Source organism: Sapajus apella, unplaced genomic scaffold (assembly GCF_009761245.1).
Source record: "Sapajus apella isolate SASKATOON/1434 unplaced genomic scaffold, GSC_monkey_1.0 scaffold1, whole genome shotgun sequence".
NCBI lineage: Eukaryota > Metazoa > Chordata > Mammalia > Primates > Cebidae > Sapajus > Sapajus apella.
The window spans coordinates 79,497,639-79,513,492 of record NW_022436941.1 but is presented as its reverse complement, the minus strand read 5'-3'; the positions used below and the strand labels follow the sequence as shown (position 1 = coordinate 79,513,492).

Here is a 15,854-nt window from a genome sequence, read left to right as displayed (position 1 = left end):
AAACTTAAGAACAAATCACAGATTTTTAACAACTGGAGATGAAAATGATTTATTACAGTGTGATTTTAGTAGCTATTTTCTTTCTTTCTACAGAAAAAAAAAATAGCAGTTGTGATTTTTCTTTCAAAGTAAAGTTTAAAAAGATCAGAGTGGCCCAAGCGGTGGTTAGAAGTTTCCTGTGGTGAAAAAAGAGCAATAGTGCTGCAGAACATCTCATAAAAACAAACGTCATTTCACAGTATGGTGTAGCTATTGATGGGTTGAAATGACTCAAGTGTTTCCTTTAAGATTGTTGTAATGCACCGGAGAAGGGGGCGGAGAGAGGTGGTTAAGTGCGCAAGACTGGAATTGTGATTATTACCATTAACAGGTGCAGTCACAAGTAGAACAGAGTCCCTTGGGGTGCTCTGATGTTCCAGTACTCATCAAGCACCAGAGTGACATCCTGGAGCCTGCCACCTCAGTTAGCAGCACACTTATGGCCTAAGGCCCCGCTTGCTGCCCTATATCAGTGTGAAAAGGCCCCAGCCTTCTCTGAGGCTTCCTTTGCTCTAAGGACCTCCTGGGAGCAAAGTGGACAGGAGAGTGTTGGCAAATGAGGCCTGCACCACAGCCAGGAAGTGTGGATTCATGTTCTTCATGTGCACTGGAAGGTATTAGAATGCCCTCCCTGAGAAGCAGCTGCTCTATCTTCTCTACTGAGATCAGAGCAAAAAGGACTGGATTTAAACACCTGTAAGAAGTGTTCTTGCTGGACCTGGGAGCCATTTTTGTGGTAGAGAATTCTGACAGTCACTGGAATGGTTTCTCCAGTTGGCCATGGGGTTTCCCAGAAAAATCTCTAAGAGTAACATACATTCTCATTCATTAGGACAGTGATTCTTCATTGTGTGTGTGTGTGTGTGTGTGTGTGTGTGTGTGTACACACACACACACACATATATATATATGGTTTTATTGAGATATAATTCATATAGCATATAATTCACCCATTTAAAGTATACCGTTCAGTGGTTTTTGGTATGTTCACAGGGCGGTGCCATCTTCATTGCATTCAACTTTGGAATATTATCATAACCCCAGAAACAAGCTCCCTGCCCATCAGCATTCACTCTGCCTTTTCCCTCACTCTCTACCCAGCCTAGGAAGCCACTAATCTACTTCCTGTCTTATAGATTCATCTATTCTGGGCATTTTTTATAAAATTAACTCATGTAAGATATGGTCCTTTATGTTGGTCCTATTCACTTAGCATACTGTTTTCACAATTCATCCATGTTGCCGCATGAATCGGTATTTGTCTTTTAGTGACTGACTTATTACATTTAGCATAATGTCCTCAAGGTTCATTCATGATATAATGTGTGAAAATTCCCTTTTTTTTTTAAATTGAATATTCCGTTGTTTGTGTATAAGGTATCTTGCTTACCCATTCATAGGCTGATTAGGCACTTGGATTAGCTCTACGTTTTGGCTATTGTGAATAATGCTGCTATGAACATGGGTGAACAGAAGAGGGTGAATCTTAACCTTTGATGTGTGTAAGACACCTCCAAGCAGTCTGTTAAAAATGCATGTTCTGAAGCCCCATACATTCCCGTTGTTCAGTATGTGTAGAGTGGAGTTCAGAAACTTTTAAGCACTTCAGGTGATTTGCTCTGTCACCAGCCTGGAGTGCAGTGGCATGAGCATGGCTCATTGTAGCCTTGATTTCCCGAGCTCAGCCATCCTCCCACCTCAGCCTCTCAAGTAGCTGGGATTACAGGAACCCAGCACCACATTCGGCTAATCTTTGTATATTTTGGAGTGGTGGAGTCTCACTATGTTGCCCAGGTTGGTCTCGAACTCCTGAGCTCAAGTGATCCTCCCACCTTGGCCTCCCAAAGTGCTGGGATTACAGGAATGAGCCATGGCACCCAGCCCATACTTCAGGTGGTTCTGATGAGGATGAAACCCCAATCCTATGAAGCCAGGGTATAGGATTGTAGCCCTTTGGCACTAAAGTGAAGTCTGGCTTACACTCTCTCTGCCTCTCTCTGCTTGTTCTTTCAGTGTCCATCATGAAGAGGACACAGTTGGCTTTGTGCTTCTTCTCTTCTTTCCTCAGCACAGCTAACATGTTTTATCAAACAAAACTTTCTGAGCTTTTTTCTGGTCCCTAACATCAAGTGAACCTGAAGGGATTAGTGTCCCGCTGTACCTGTAGTAGTTTTTGGAAAGTACAGAATGACCCTTTCAGGATCAGGCATGAGGAAGTCTGCAAGAGATGTGCTGGACCACAGTGCAAAGCTCATCTGTCTCAGGAACAGTGCTGCCTGCCTCTGCCATAGAGATGAGAAAGGCTCTGTTAAGGGAAGAATGAGACAGAATGATCAGAGTTTCTATAGTTAAGTGAAAGGCTTCACTGATTTGCTGATGAAGAAACCTACATGAGCTGAAAATACTAATGCTGGATGATGTAGTCTGAGAGACAGGTGTTCAAGGCTGTAAGCTATATCAGTAACCTATTTATCAGGAGGTCTTTGTCAGACTTCACAGTCAGCTTGCTGTGTGACCTTGGGCTATTTATTTGATTTTGCTGAACCACACTCTTCTACCCAGTAGATTGGAAGTGATGTTCAAAGGTATAAGTCTCTGTTTCTGAAGTATCATTGACTGAAGTGCCAGCTTCCCTCTAATGTTGGTGTGTACGAATGGAAGATTAAAGATTTCTAAGAACAAGCTCCAAATACTGAGAAAACACAGAGATACTGGGAGGTAACAGCCACAGAATCTGAGTGAGTGAAAAAAACACAAGCTGTAGCAGTTGAATTAGTGGTTATAAGTTAGGCCATGAGCTTTAAGCACCCATGGGCACACACAGTCGTGGGCATGAGCGTCCTCATACACAGGTGATTGAATGAAAAGATTGATTCACTTGGATAGAAAATCATGTTTATATAGAAAACATTCTTTTACTCCAAATCTAAACTGCTAAATAAATGCTAAAATACTAATGATATTGATTTTGATCCTGAATATCTTATTTCATGACAAACTTACGACAAGAAGGCCTACCATATCTGGTCAATGAAAGGCACTTTAATTTCCAGAACCTTTTATTATTATCACTATTATTATTTTGAGATGGAGTCTCACTCTGTCACCAGGCTGGAGTGCAGTGGCGCGATCTCGGCTCACTGCAACCTCCACCTCCCAGGTTCAAGTGATTCTCCTGCCTCAGCCTCCTAAATAGCTGGGACTACAGGCATGTGCCACCATGCTGGGCTAATTTTTGTATTTTTAGTAGAGACAGGGTTTCACCGTGTTGGCCACACTGGTCTCAGAATCCTGACCTCAGGTGATCCACCCACGTGGCCTCCCAAAGTGCTGGGATTACAAGTGCGAGACACCGCGCCCAGCCTTCAGAACCTTTTATATCTATAATTCTAAAATTCTGTGTAGAAGTACAGCTGTCGTGATGACCATCTTGATGAATCTGAAGCAGTACAAGATATCACAGTACTTTTGGAATTACCAAGAAAGATTGTTTATTTGGTTTACTGGCAGTGTTAAATATAGTTAATTATTTTCTGATTATTTAACTTGATGAAAGTTTATGGTATATCGTGATTGTTAATTAACATAGGATTTACAAAGTAGCCAGAACAAAATGGCAGCTTACTTTTTCAGTGTATCTGGAGAAGCAGGAGTGTGTACAAGTTAGTAGTTCACGTGCCAGCTTTGCCCATTACTAGCTGAGCAAGGAAATATTTGAGCAAATTATTCAGCCATTTTCTGCCTCCACTTCCTCGTCAGTAAATTGGAGAAAATAATGGCACCTACTAATGGATAAAATGAGTTACAATGTATAAAGTGCTTGGAATAGCACCTATTATATAGTAACCACTCAACAAATGTCAGTTTATTGTTGCTATTGTTGTTATCACAGCATAGTCTATGATAACAACACTTGTGCCTTGGCACTTGTGCCTCTCTCTCCTCATTTTAGTCTCAGGATAACACCGTAAGTTAAGGAAGGCAAATGTCATAAATAAGGAATCTAAGGATTTCTAAAAAGTGACTCGCTCATGGTCCCAAAGTTAGAAGTATTGGTAAGTGGGGCTAGATCCCACATCTTTTGACTGATAATTTATCTCTCACCATATCGCGATGTCTCCTTCTCAGCATGCAGAATAAATAGGTGCCATTATTTCTGGCACACTGTCTCTTTAATTGTGACATATTCTTAGGGTTCCAGTTAAGGTTGAGAAGCTGAGAGCATGTTGGCTTCTGAGATCAAATATCATTTTACTGACCTCAAATTGTATACCGGGTTTGATGATAAGGTGTTGAGATGCCCAGACTAAACATGCCACAGTTGACAAAACCTTGTGTGGATTATCATTTTTTCATAAGGGCTGAATCTTTTATGATACTGTTCAAGCTCAGTGACTTCCCAAATCATACTAGTAAGTACAAGAAGTGTTAGCAAAGGAGATGAGAAAACTGAACTTGTAAATGAGACCTTTGTACCAAATTCTAGGATGTTTTTCTTCAAAGCCTCATTCAGGGATCGGGAATTCTTCAGTGGGTTCTTGGTATCTTATGACATAAAACAGCTTCCCATTAGCTCTGGGAAAATCACAACACAGATGCCAATAGGTCTGATATCTTAACAACAAGGATCTTGCTTAGATCTCTACTTGCCTTTCCCTAAATCTGGATTGAATTACTTGAAGTTGAATGCCCTAGCTCTATATACTGTATAAACATTAGAAAAGAGAGCTCTGTTAACACCAGATGGCCTTATCTGTAGATTTTTAAAATGCAGACTGTAAGAGAACCATATAAGCATTGTCCAGAGAGACAGAATGAAAGAAAAATACAAGCCACAATAGTTTGAAGTATCCACCTCTATTTTATAGAGCCTTGGCTCTGCTGATGTTCTTCTGCCCCAGTCCTGCAGTTATTCACATGGATTTTAACAAGAGAGTAGCTAGGGAAATTCAAGGTCAGATGTAGTCATTCAACCAAATAGTGTAATGACTAAGTTGGAGATTTTAACTTAAGAGAATTGCCTTTTGTTGTCTAGCTTCAATACTATTTAAGCAAATAAGTATTTCTAGGTTATTTGAGGGATTTTTGACATGGATGCAAAATATTAGTCTTTTTCTTTTGGCCCTGGGAGCTGGGATGAAATCACATGATTTAATCATTTTGAATCCATGTGACTCCTCTGAGATAGGGCCAGATGTAACCAGAAGGATTTATAGGGTGTAAAAATCAGAATGGATTAGAAAAGCCTTTCTATGTTCAGCCCAACACATGCTAAATCAACGTCCTCTGAATGGACCAGAGCAATCTCTGGCTAGCCTAGTCAGGAGGTTGTCATGGCAACCAACTGGCAAGCTCAGCCAGTGGAATGTGAATGCAAACAATAGAGTGATAAGAGTGTGTACAGAGTAACATACTAAGGCTGCTTCTGCCCAGGTACAGTGGCACATAGATGAAAGTGTGAGGCTGTTGCTGCATTTTGTAACCTTCTTAACAATCTCTGGCAGCTCTTTAGAAATTTGCCAAGTGCCCTTTCCCAGATGTTGGTAAAAACATTCCTGCTGATAGATAACAGAAGCCATGGAAAAATCAGCACCCGGCTGATAGGTGCAGAGGTATACAAAGCCCTGGAGGGCTGTTGGAATAACACTACTCAAAAATTTTCTGAAGGAGGTTGAAGCAGGTTTAAGATAAATCTTATGACTCTTCAGTGCCATCTTGTGTCCCTTTAGATACTGAAAATTTACTAGAAGCCCACTCTCAGACCCATCATTAGGCAGCAGCAGGGCAGACACGGAAAAGTTAGAGCTGGATTCAGTTGGAGCTTGGTATTCCCTTTTACAGCAGAATATGCACATGAAGACTTCTGAGCTTTAAATTGATTTTTAAAAATTAATATTAAAATTTTTGACAGAATATGGAAATGAAAAGAGAATAAAATGCCAAATAATGCCAGGAAAATATTTCAAGAGTCTACATGGTGGGCTGGGGGTTGAGGGATGGGATGGAAAAGATGATAGATTTGGTGTTGAGGATTCTTAATGTTGTCATTACTAACTCTTGCAAAAGAATATTTTTAATCTATTCAGTCATGCTGGTAATGCAAATGAATCAATAAAGAAAAGTAAAATGTGAACATCACCAATTCCACTTTTTAACTTTTGTTCATGGTTAATGGAGTGAGAGAAGGTAGCATTTGCTTCAGTGGCACCTCATGCCCACCTCTCATCTCTTATCTACACTGAACCCACCACCTACTGCTGTCTCACCATTAACTCATCACCATTCAAAGCCATAATCAAGTCCCATTTTATTTCAGAAACGTGAAATAACCAAGCTCTGTTTCTTCCAGGGTTTGAGTTTTTTGAAACAAGTGCCAAGGATAACATTAATGTCAAGCAGACATTTGAGCGCCTTGTGGATATCATCTGCGACAAAATGTCAGAGGGTTTGGAGACTGATCCTGCCATCACTGCTGCAAAGCAGAACACAAGACTCAAGGAAACCCCTCCTCCACCGCAGCCCAACTGTGCCTGCTAGTGTCCCCATGCACACAGGCAGCTCCAGAGGGCTCCAGCTGCCAACAAACAGCATTTGTAAATGGTCTATTAACCTTCATTTATACTGCCTAATAATTATTTGAAGGAATAAGTGATGTTGATGGCTCATACATGCATTCAATTCTTGGGAGATTTCCTGTTTAATATGTGGCAAATATGTGATCTTAAATTTGTAAGGACTATCCATCTATAAACATCTAGTACCTGCATGTGACTTGTTATTTGTCTGCTAGGCTTTTTTTTTGTTTGTTTCAAATTTGTTCTCAGACTACTTCTGGGATATCAGACTATAATTTCACTATAACTAACTGGCTTTTGTCCCATTGATTCAAATTATAGCATTCACTTGTAGGAATGATGACCAAGGAATTTCACGTGTGTGTGTGTATGTGTGTGTGTGCATGCACAGGGGAAGATGTCACGAAACTTCAATTGCTTTACTCTTAATGGAAAGTCAAATGGAAGTTTTTCTCCTGATGAGGGATGCTGTCATGAGTCTGGTCAGTTTACTGTTGGGAACTGTGTCTTTATTTCACGGTTATTAATAACTGAGGAGATCACTGGCCTATAAAGAAATTGAAATGTTGTTTTGAAGATCCTTGCAATTTTCCTAAAAGTCATTAATTTTACCTGACTGGGGCTATTTAACAATAACCTTTGTTTACACATTTAAATAAGCAAATACCTACTCAGCACTGTTTTTTTTTTTCACTGATCCTACCCAACTCCCTGAATATTTGACAGCATCGAACAGACTGAGATGTATCTACTGAATGCCAGTTATGCAACAAGCATTTTAACCAAGAAGGGTGTGAGTAGCTCTAGAATTCCAAGGTCCAAGCTTCCTTATTTTTTAATGACTTGCCTCCTCCAACCCTCATAATGCACACCATTGTCATCACCACCATCACTTTCTGGAACCATCACTAACTCTGCACTAGAGCTTATTGTTTACGCTTGTTAGGGCTCCTCTTACTTTAGGATGCAGACTTGCCTCCCCAAACATGGCCATCGTCTGAAACCTCAGCTAAGCTCTTTTACCTGTTTAAATGCTGCTTAAATCAGATTTCAAAGGGTCCCAAGTTGAGGAAAAGAAAAATTTTAGTCTTTAATCATCTTTTTAAGTCCAGATGTTTGTAAATTCTAAAGCATATTCCTATTGCATGCATGGTTAAGTTACACAGCAAACATTCTATAACTGTAGTATTTCAATTTCTGAAATATTTAGGGTCCATAGCAATTTAAAAGAGGGAGGAAACCATTGGGACATTCCAATTTTGTATCACAAACTTCCTAAAGAACCTATATGAATAAAGAGCAAACAAGTCCTTCCCCCAGCTGTGCAGAATGACAGGGAAACTTGGCCTCTGTACCACTGTTGCTAGGATTTAGGAAGGCAGCAGGGACTATCTGGCAGATTTGGAAGGATAGTTCCATTAAGTGAACCTTATCCTTTTTTGGTGGTTATGCCAAAGAATTTTTTTTCATATTTTCAAAAATAGAGAAGCTTCCCATAAAAGTATTGGATGTAAGTGAAACAGGCATACATCTGAAGATATCTCTGGAGAATAAATCCTTACAAGTTACAGAACTAGGTCGCATACATTAGTGAGTTAAAAGTTGGAAATTAGGGGAGAGAGCATTTGGAATGCTTTAAGCATTTCCATGTTATTTCTCACCTTCCTAGTTGAAGAGCCACTAATCAGTAGTACTTTTCTACTTTGGCACCCTACGAGGCAAGCATTAGCATGGTAAAGACAAGAAAACATTAATGTTTTATTAGTTTTTAATGGGGAAACCAACTTTAAAATCACAGGAATTACAGTGAATAGAAAGAAAGAAGCAGAGGGCATAAAAACAGGTTGGTTTGCAGCAGTAGTCTGTTTGCATGATGTTATAATATTTCTGTAACTTGGGCCAGAATGTGGCCATGTTAAATGATATAGCATTAAGCTCAGTTTTACAATCTAAAAGGAACTAACAAAGCCAGGAAACCCTTCCCGTCCTCCTTCAAGCCCTCATACCACATATATAAATAGATGTAAAAAGCATAGAAAGAATATTTCGATGGCTTTTTCAGAAGGACCTTGATGTATGTATTATTGTAAAATGAAAATCAAAATGAAACAGTATTTAAAAGTGAAAAAGCAGAGTTTTTCTCTCCTGAAAACCCATTCCATGAAGAACTGACTGCTGCTAAAATTAATTGGCCCTTAGATGGGAAGCGCTAAGCCAAGTGCCCACTTACACAGTGTCAAACATCCTGAAACTGAAGCATTTTATACCAGTCAGAGGAAAGGCATGCAACAATAGCCCAAGTGTCATCGCCAAGAAACGTCTGATACTTTCTAATTTCTAAATCCCAATGGAAGCGAATTTCATTGATTCTCAGTTCTGAAACTCCCACCCTGGTTGGATTTCCATTCCAAATAATTCAATGAGAAGTTTCCATAGAAATAGTCACAGAGCTCAAGAGAAAGAACGCTTGCTTCTGCTGTAAAGTATATAAGAAAAGAGAATATTCTCGATTCCTAATTGCATCAAGAAATCCAGGGTTTAATATCAAATTTGGCAAATGCTGGGAGCAACTCAAGGTTAACTAAGTGAGCTTTCACTGGCAATGAGCTATGTTACTTATAAATTACAGCACTATAGTTCCAAGGTTTTTCAGCCTTTTGGCCAACACACACACACACACACACACACACACACACACACACACACACCGCTTCATCTACCAACAATCTAAATACATAAACAAATGCAGGTCATTTTTATCAATGGCCTAACGAAATTTATATTTTAAAAAACAAGACATTTTAAAAAGTGCATACTCCTGTTAGTTTGTAAGTCATACACATTTATCTCTTGTCTTCAATGCAAGTAAACTGGTGTTTTAAGAATGAATTTATTTTTCTTTGCTACTCATTACCTGACCACTCTCACTCCTCTAAATTCCTTTAGGAATAAACCTTGACTGTTTCAAATAGATTCTTCTAAGAGCTTTGGTGTTGGTACCTTCCTTTCCTTTCCCAATGCAACTGAAAAACTGGACTGAAAATTTAATCACTTAAATAACCATCCTCAGATTGAATCAGCATTTCAGTGTTTGGAGATGGGGATGTAAGTAGAAGGTGCACGAAGCATCCTAAGATGGAGGTTTGAATGTTAGCATCACATCTACACGCTCATAAAAGGAACTGCTTCAGGACAAGGAATCAGTTCATTGTTCCTGCCCCACTGAACAGCTCTGACTGCCTTGATGAACTTCTAATGACTGTGAAAGCCAGGACGTTCTTCTATTTCCTCCTTCTGGTCACTTGAAGTTCAATCTTCTTTTCCTGCCTGGTAACTAAGGGCTGAGATGTTTACTCGGCAAGAAAACTATGACGATGCCTCCAGTTGTAGCAGAAAGTTGTGGCATTGTAATAATAAAATCTACAAAGTTACAACCCAAATTATACAAGACATCAATACACTTGGTAAACAAATATATATTTCACCTACTTAAATCTTACTCATGTGAATTATAGGCCTTTTGTTTAGTACACTGGTTATTTTTTAAGGAACCAATTTAAACTTTCAATTTTAAATACATGGATGCTGACTATAGACTTTCAGGTATATATAACCTTCTTCTAAAAGTTAAATACATTCCACTATTAACTGAACTTCCATGAAGCAATATTAATTTTAGAGCATGGTAGTCCATAATCAGTGGTTCATTGTGATGTGATTTATCCAACATGTATTTTTAGTGCATGGTTGAGAATGTACTATGTGCTCTTTTAGTTAACAGTGTGGCATTTGTGGGACTATATTAAAAGCATATCCAAACTACCAAGCTGTACCAAGCTGAGGTAGCACCTGCATGTGAAAAACTGTGATATGAATCTTATTTATAAAAAGTCTTAACTAAAACCCTTCTAGACCAAAAAGTTACTGTGTGTTTGTTAATAATCTTCATAGTACTACTGGAATGCTCAATCAGGTACTTTTGGTGTGGCATACCTGGGAGCTGGCCTGTCTGTATGAAGAATCCTTTCTCTCACAATTACAGTTTGCATGACTAGAACCTGGAATTCCATTCCTTTGCCTGTATGGTCACTTAGTGTGCTGTCTGGGTGCCACATGGGCAGCTACACCCATGTGGCCTTTCTGTCACTCCCTGGAAAATGCAGCCTCTACAGCTCTGCTCAGCTCTGCCTGTGTGTGTTGACTACTTTCACTTCAGTAGTTTGCCTGTAAAATGGTGAAGTCTTTTTGATATGCTGAACCTTTGAGCCAGCTTTTGGGAGTTCATATTTTATGTGAATTTTTGACCAAAGTCAATTAAAGACATAACCTGTTTTATATCCTGGAATTTACTGGGACACATTAGATAAAAGATAAAGTTTATGACCAGAATAAAAAAGCTGTTACCCCTGCACTGCACTGTATCTAAAGGGCTCTAGGTTGTAGAAATACAGTACCCCCAAACTGGGAAAAACCAAGTTGGGGGATTTGTCTAAAATGTATCTCCCTATTGTTACTGGTATTTCACACATATTTTTTCTTAAAAACATTTACAGAAATGTTTGACACTCCAGTCAAAAGATATTTCCCTTTGACAGATTGAAATATTTGCTCTTAGATTACACACACAGTGCTGCCCTTCTCAGCAATCACTCACACGCTCACAAGCCTGATACAAAGATATCAGGTAAACACTGATACTTTTTTTAAGAAGGGAAAAGTCCATCTATGGTGCTTTCTCAGTACTAGGGAAAAGGGAGCTTTTACTATTTCTAACTATAACTCACATCTTACTTACAAGGTCCATGAAATTGGTTCTTCACACTGATTTGATTTGATTAGTCTGTGCACATAATTAATTTCCTCTAAACAGAGAGAATGCAGGGGAAATACATTTTGCAAACATTCTAGATAACAGAAATGAATTATTTTAAAACATCACTCAGAGCTCGAGTATTAAGATCAGACCATCTAGCTAGTGGACAAACTGAACTTTCTATTTAAAGTTCTCTTTTAGTTTTTGACTTTCATGAAAATTATTGCAGTTTTTAAAAACACCATCCTCATGGAATGACAGGACCAAGAATAGAAAATGAGACTCAAGTTTCACCATTTACTTCCCATCAGCAACCATTATTGGTGGAGTTTCAGTCATTACTTGCTGAAATGAGGTTTGAGGTTACCTGTGTATTTCATTCACCTGTGTTCATATTTTGTTCATCGTGGACAAGTGAGAGTTGGCTGTGGCTTTATTTCTTGATGCAAATTATTTTGCATTCATGTTATTTGGGGCTAGGTATTGCTTAGGTTCATGAATGCTGTTCTTACAGACACAGATGGCACATGAGCCACTCAGACACCTGCCCTTTCAGGGACGTGAGCATGACCTACATCTGTCTAGTGGTTCCATACTTCTTCTTGTAAAAGTAAAGTTTGGGTATTGTTTGCTGTATCAATATGATGGCTTTCCATGCATTATCTCATTATCCCTAGAATACGTGCTGAAGGAAAACTGTCCTGTAATTCCTGTTAATATATTGTTAATGTCAGATGTGATGTGATACCGTTGGACTGTCCAAATGTACAACTATTTAATGGTGTTTGTAGAACTGAAATGTCTTAAATGTTGCATGAAATATGTTATAAAATAGATTTCTTTTCTATTTTCAACACCTCAGAATTGAGGGTTCATGGGCCAATAAGTGCAATATTTAATGACTTACTCAGTGTATATAAACTAGTATGAAAGAGTGAATTATAATGAATGTGTGAGATGCTTTGATAGCTGTGTGACTTATTTAAATGATTTTCTTGTAGCCGTATTTGTCTCGTGGTGCAATTTATACAGTAAATATCTTATTGGTGTCATGTAAAACTCCTCTGTGCCTACTTCAAAATACGTTTTTCTTATAAAACCAAACATTTAGTATCTGAAAATATATGTCAATTTTATCTTTTAGAATTGTGGATTTTATTGTCAAGACAGAATGGCTGTTCATTTATTTTATGAAAGCATCTCCTTCTATAACTCAAACTTTAAGTGTCATATAAAAGTGTACATTTTACTTTTAAGCAACTAATTTAGATACCTAAGAAAAACTATGTGCATTAGGAAAAGTCAGGTTTTTCTTCTCAGAAAGGTTGATCACATGATATGTCTACTAAGAATTTTCACCTCTGTATTTGTATGTATATTTTATTGCTACTCAAACTTGTATTTTATTTACAAATTCAACAGTGTCAACGCTGGGAATTCTAAAATACCAGTGTATTTCCAGGTTGTAGCAAATGTTGTATTCACTTTCAATTCTCAGTTGTCCACAATGGTGATACAAGAGGAACAAATCAGAATCCTTAAACACTTTGTAACGCCATCATAAATTCATACATTCATCCTCAAACTCCCTTGTTTAATGCTAATTGGTGGCCTCAAACTTCACTGAAATGCAAAATCAAGAACTTAGGCCTGGCTGCTGGATAACTAAAAGCTATAAATGTTTATGTATGTGAAATTTAAAGTAGAGTAAGCATCTTAAACTTCTATTTGCCATTTCTCTTTTTAAGGTAAAGCATTCATTTTAATATTGTACTTTGTCTTTTCATTCAGTTAGTGGAGTAAGTCATGAAACCCTTAGGAAGAAAAACAAATTATGACTTATTCACTAAAATTGATGCAAGACAGTTAATTCTAGATGACCATGGCCATGTGTTCATCATATTTAAGCCTTCAGTTCTCTCTATGGAGCGTGGTTGAAGATTGCCATGTGAGGATGTGCCAGTCATATTAAATGGATTTGGTCTATGTGGGTGATATGTGGCCTGAATGTAACTGTGATAGACTGAAATTTGTTCTTAGCTCTCAAAACCCACTGAAGAAGTCAAGTGAAGGTGGGTAAAATAGAGAGATTAGTGATAACTTTGTGCCAAATTTTTTACAGAATGGAAACAGGTAGCCAACATTAGAATGATAATTTAAGGGTGTGGTTGAATGTTTAGTTAGTTGTCACATAGTTATTGAACCCCATATGCTCAGTGCTGTGGGAATCAAACATGGAAGAGGTATGGCTCCTGCCCCTAATAAGAACAAGGCACAAAAATCCAGATGTATTCTAAATGCTAGGCTATGTCAGGGTTTAGGAGCACAGAGAATGGGGGACCTGTAAGAACTGGAAGAGTCAAAGAGGGCTCCATTGAAGAGGTCAAACATAATTCCAGAAATAATTAGGTACTGAGGAGACTGTGCCAGGAAAATAAGTGGGAAAGGCCGCAGTCATGTTTCCTTTGAATGGAAGAGGGACAAAGCTATCAGCTATAGATTCACTGTTTTTCTTAAGACAGCCAAAGTGGCCCTTTGCAACCACTCAAATTGCCCCAGTTTAGCTCCCTACCTTTTGTTCTCCATGAGGAAGACAAGCTGTTGTATCATCATATTCCTCTGTGCTGAGCCACTCAAGACTCAGCCACAGTATGTAAATTGCTTTAATGCCACATTACAGCAGTTGCTTTAGACATTTGCCAGTGCACCAAACCATGAGAGATTGTCTGACCTAATGCCACCTGGCTGATGTGTACCCAGATATTTTTCTGTAGCTCCATGTTTCCTGTAAAGGGCATTGGAAATGCACAGATGAAGATCTTCCTTTGGAACCAGGTACTTTTGGCCCCTTCTCAGTGACTGCACTGTGGAACTCTTCTTAAGAAAATATTGTAAACAGCTTAATGCTTTCATATAGTGACTGACATTTAGTTGAAAACTACTGCTGCATAGCAAATATTGTGACTCTTCATGTGTCCACAGGAGATCTTGTGTGGGTTTAAAGCTATGAAGTGTATTCACATTGTGAAGTTTTAATTATCTTTATTGAAATTAATTGTGTAAAAAATGGTATGTGCTCTATTAGGTATTCAGTTTGTATGTGAATTCTGTATAGAAAGTGGTTTTTCTTTGAGTTTACCTTGTTTAATTTCCTGAAGATTACAATAAATATCTAAGAGACTATATTCCTGAATTTCTCAGCCTTAGTCTGATTGTTTTTTTCTTCTTTCAATTCATATTATTTTTCATCCTAGAATGCTTATTTCCATTTCTTCTTCCTCTTCAATAATCTTAAGTACAACACTGAGTTTGAACTAAAGATGAAGAGTGAACATATTTAGCTTGTTGAATATCTCACACATGAATGTGGACTTAGGCACAGGAATGAATTCTAATACTTGTAATCTTTCAAGATAGATAACTTTTTATCTGACCCAATTGACTGGGTTCCAGAGTTACAAAGATCTTAGCTGTAGTATCAGGAATAGCTCCTAAGGTAGTAAAAAGTCTTCAGGTCTGCAACTTGAAGACCATGTGTCCCTAAATCAGAAGTCTAAGGTTTGACGATCACTTGATGCCCTACTGGCACAGCCCGAGGCAAGGGCAGTCAACAGGGACAACATATAGATGGGATGTCTGAATGGAATGGGTTTCATTTAATGCATAGTGCTTGGTGCAGTGATGATTAGGATGCTGTGCAGGCTGTCCTTGATCATGGACCTCAAGGCATGGGGAAGCACCCAGCTACGAATCTCTTTGTATCATGGCAGACCTACTACTAATTTTGCAATCCTGTAGCATTCTACTTGTGTTAACAGCACTGATTCTGTAAAATTTCTTCCAAGTATTCCTCAGGGCAATTTCCAGGACTCTGCACTGAAAATTGGTCAAGGGGGAAGGTTCCCGAAAAAGCCAGTGAGCCCCATGGGTCAAATTAACTTCTAAATTGAACTTGGTAATAGAAGGGTAATTTCCCTGGTAGACAAAGCAGGTAGGACTTAAGAAACCAAAAATAAGAAAACAATGATAATAAATTAAAAGGTTTCCAGTTATATTATCAACAAACACTTACAAAATGCCTTCTATATGCTAATTTCTCAGTATCCATGAAAATACATACAATAGAGTCCTGACCCTCCATGAACTTAAACCACTGTAATGGAGGAAAATGTGTAAGTTAATATCAATAAAAAAACCATAGTTGATAGACTAAATATTCCTTAATATGTATATCCAATACTTAAAATGAATGCTGAAAATTTGTTTCATTTCAAGAGCTCACAAAATTTCCTCTTTGAAATATTATAAAATGCATTTTTACACTACAGTCCTTTGCTCCCAGATAAACTTATGACAATCAATAAAACTCAGTTCAAAGACCTCACATGTTTCCTGATTATTCTGAGGCTCTTGTGGCAGAACCAGAT

General features: G+C 38.3%; 1 protein-coding gene across 2 annotated transcripts in view; it reads left to right on the top strand.

Annotated features, from left to right (window-relative positions):
- The window catches only part of RAB3C (RAB3C, member RAS oncogene family), a 269,450-nt gene extending 254,830 nt beyond the window's left edge, over nucleotides 1–14,620 (top strand). For both annotated transcript variants that reach the window (XM_032280269.1, XM_032280279.1), the window contains exon 5: nucleotides 6,389–14,620. In XM_032280269.1, coding sequence (XP_032136160.1) covers nucleotides 6,389–6,576 — 188 coding nt within the window. In that variant the 3' untranslated portion in view covers nucleotides 6,577–14,620. The remainder of the gene's footprint in view (nucleotides 1–6,388) is intronic.
- Nucleotides 14,621–15,854: the final 1,234 nt, after the last annotated feature.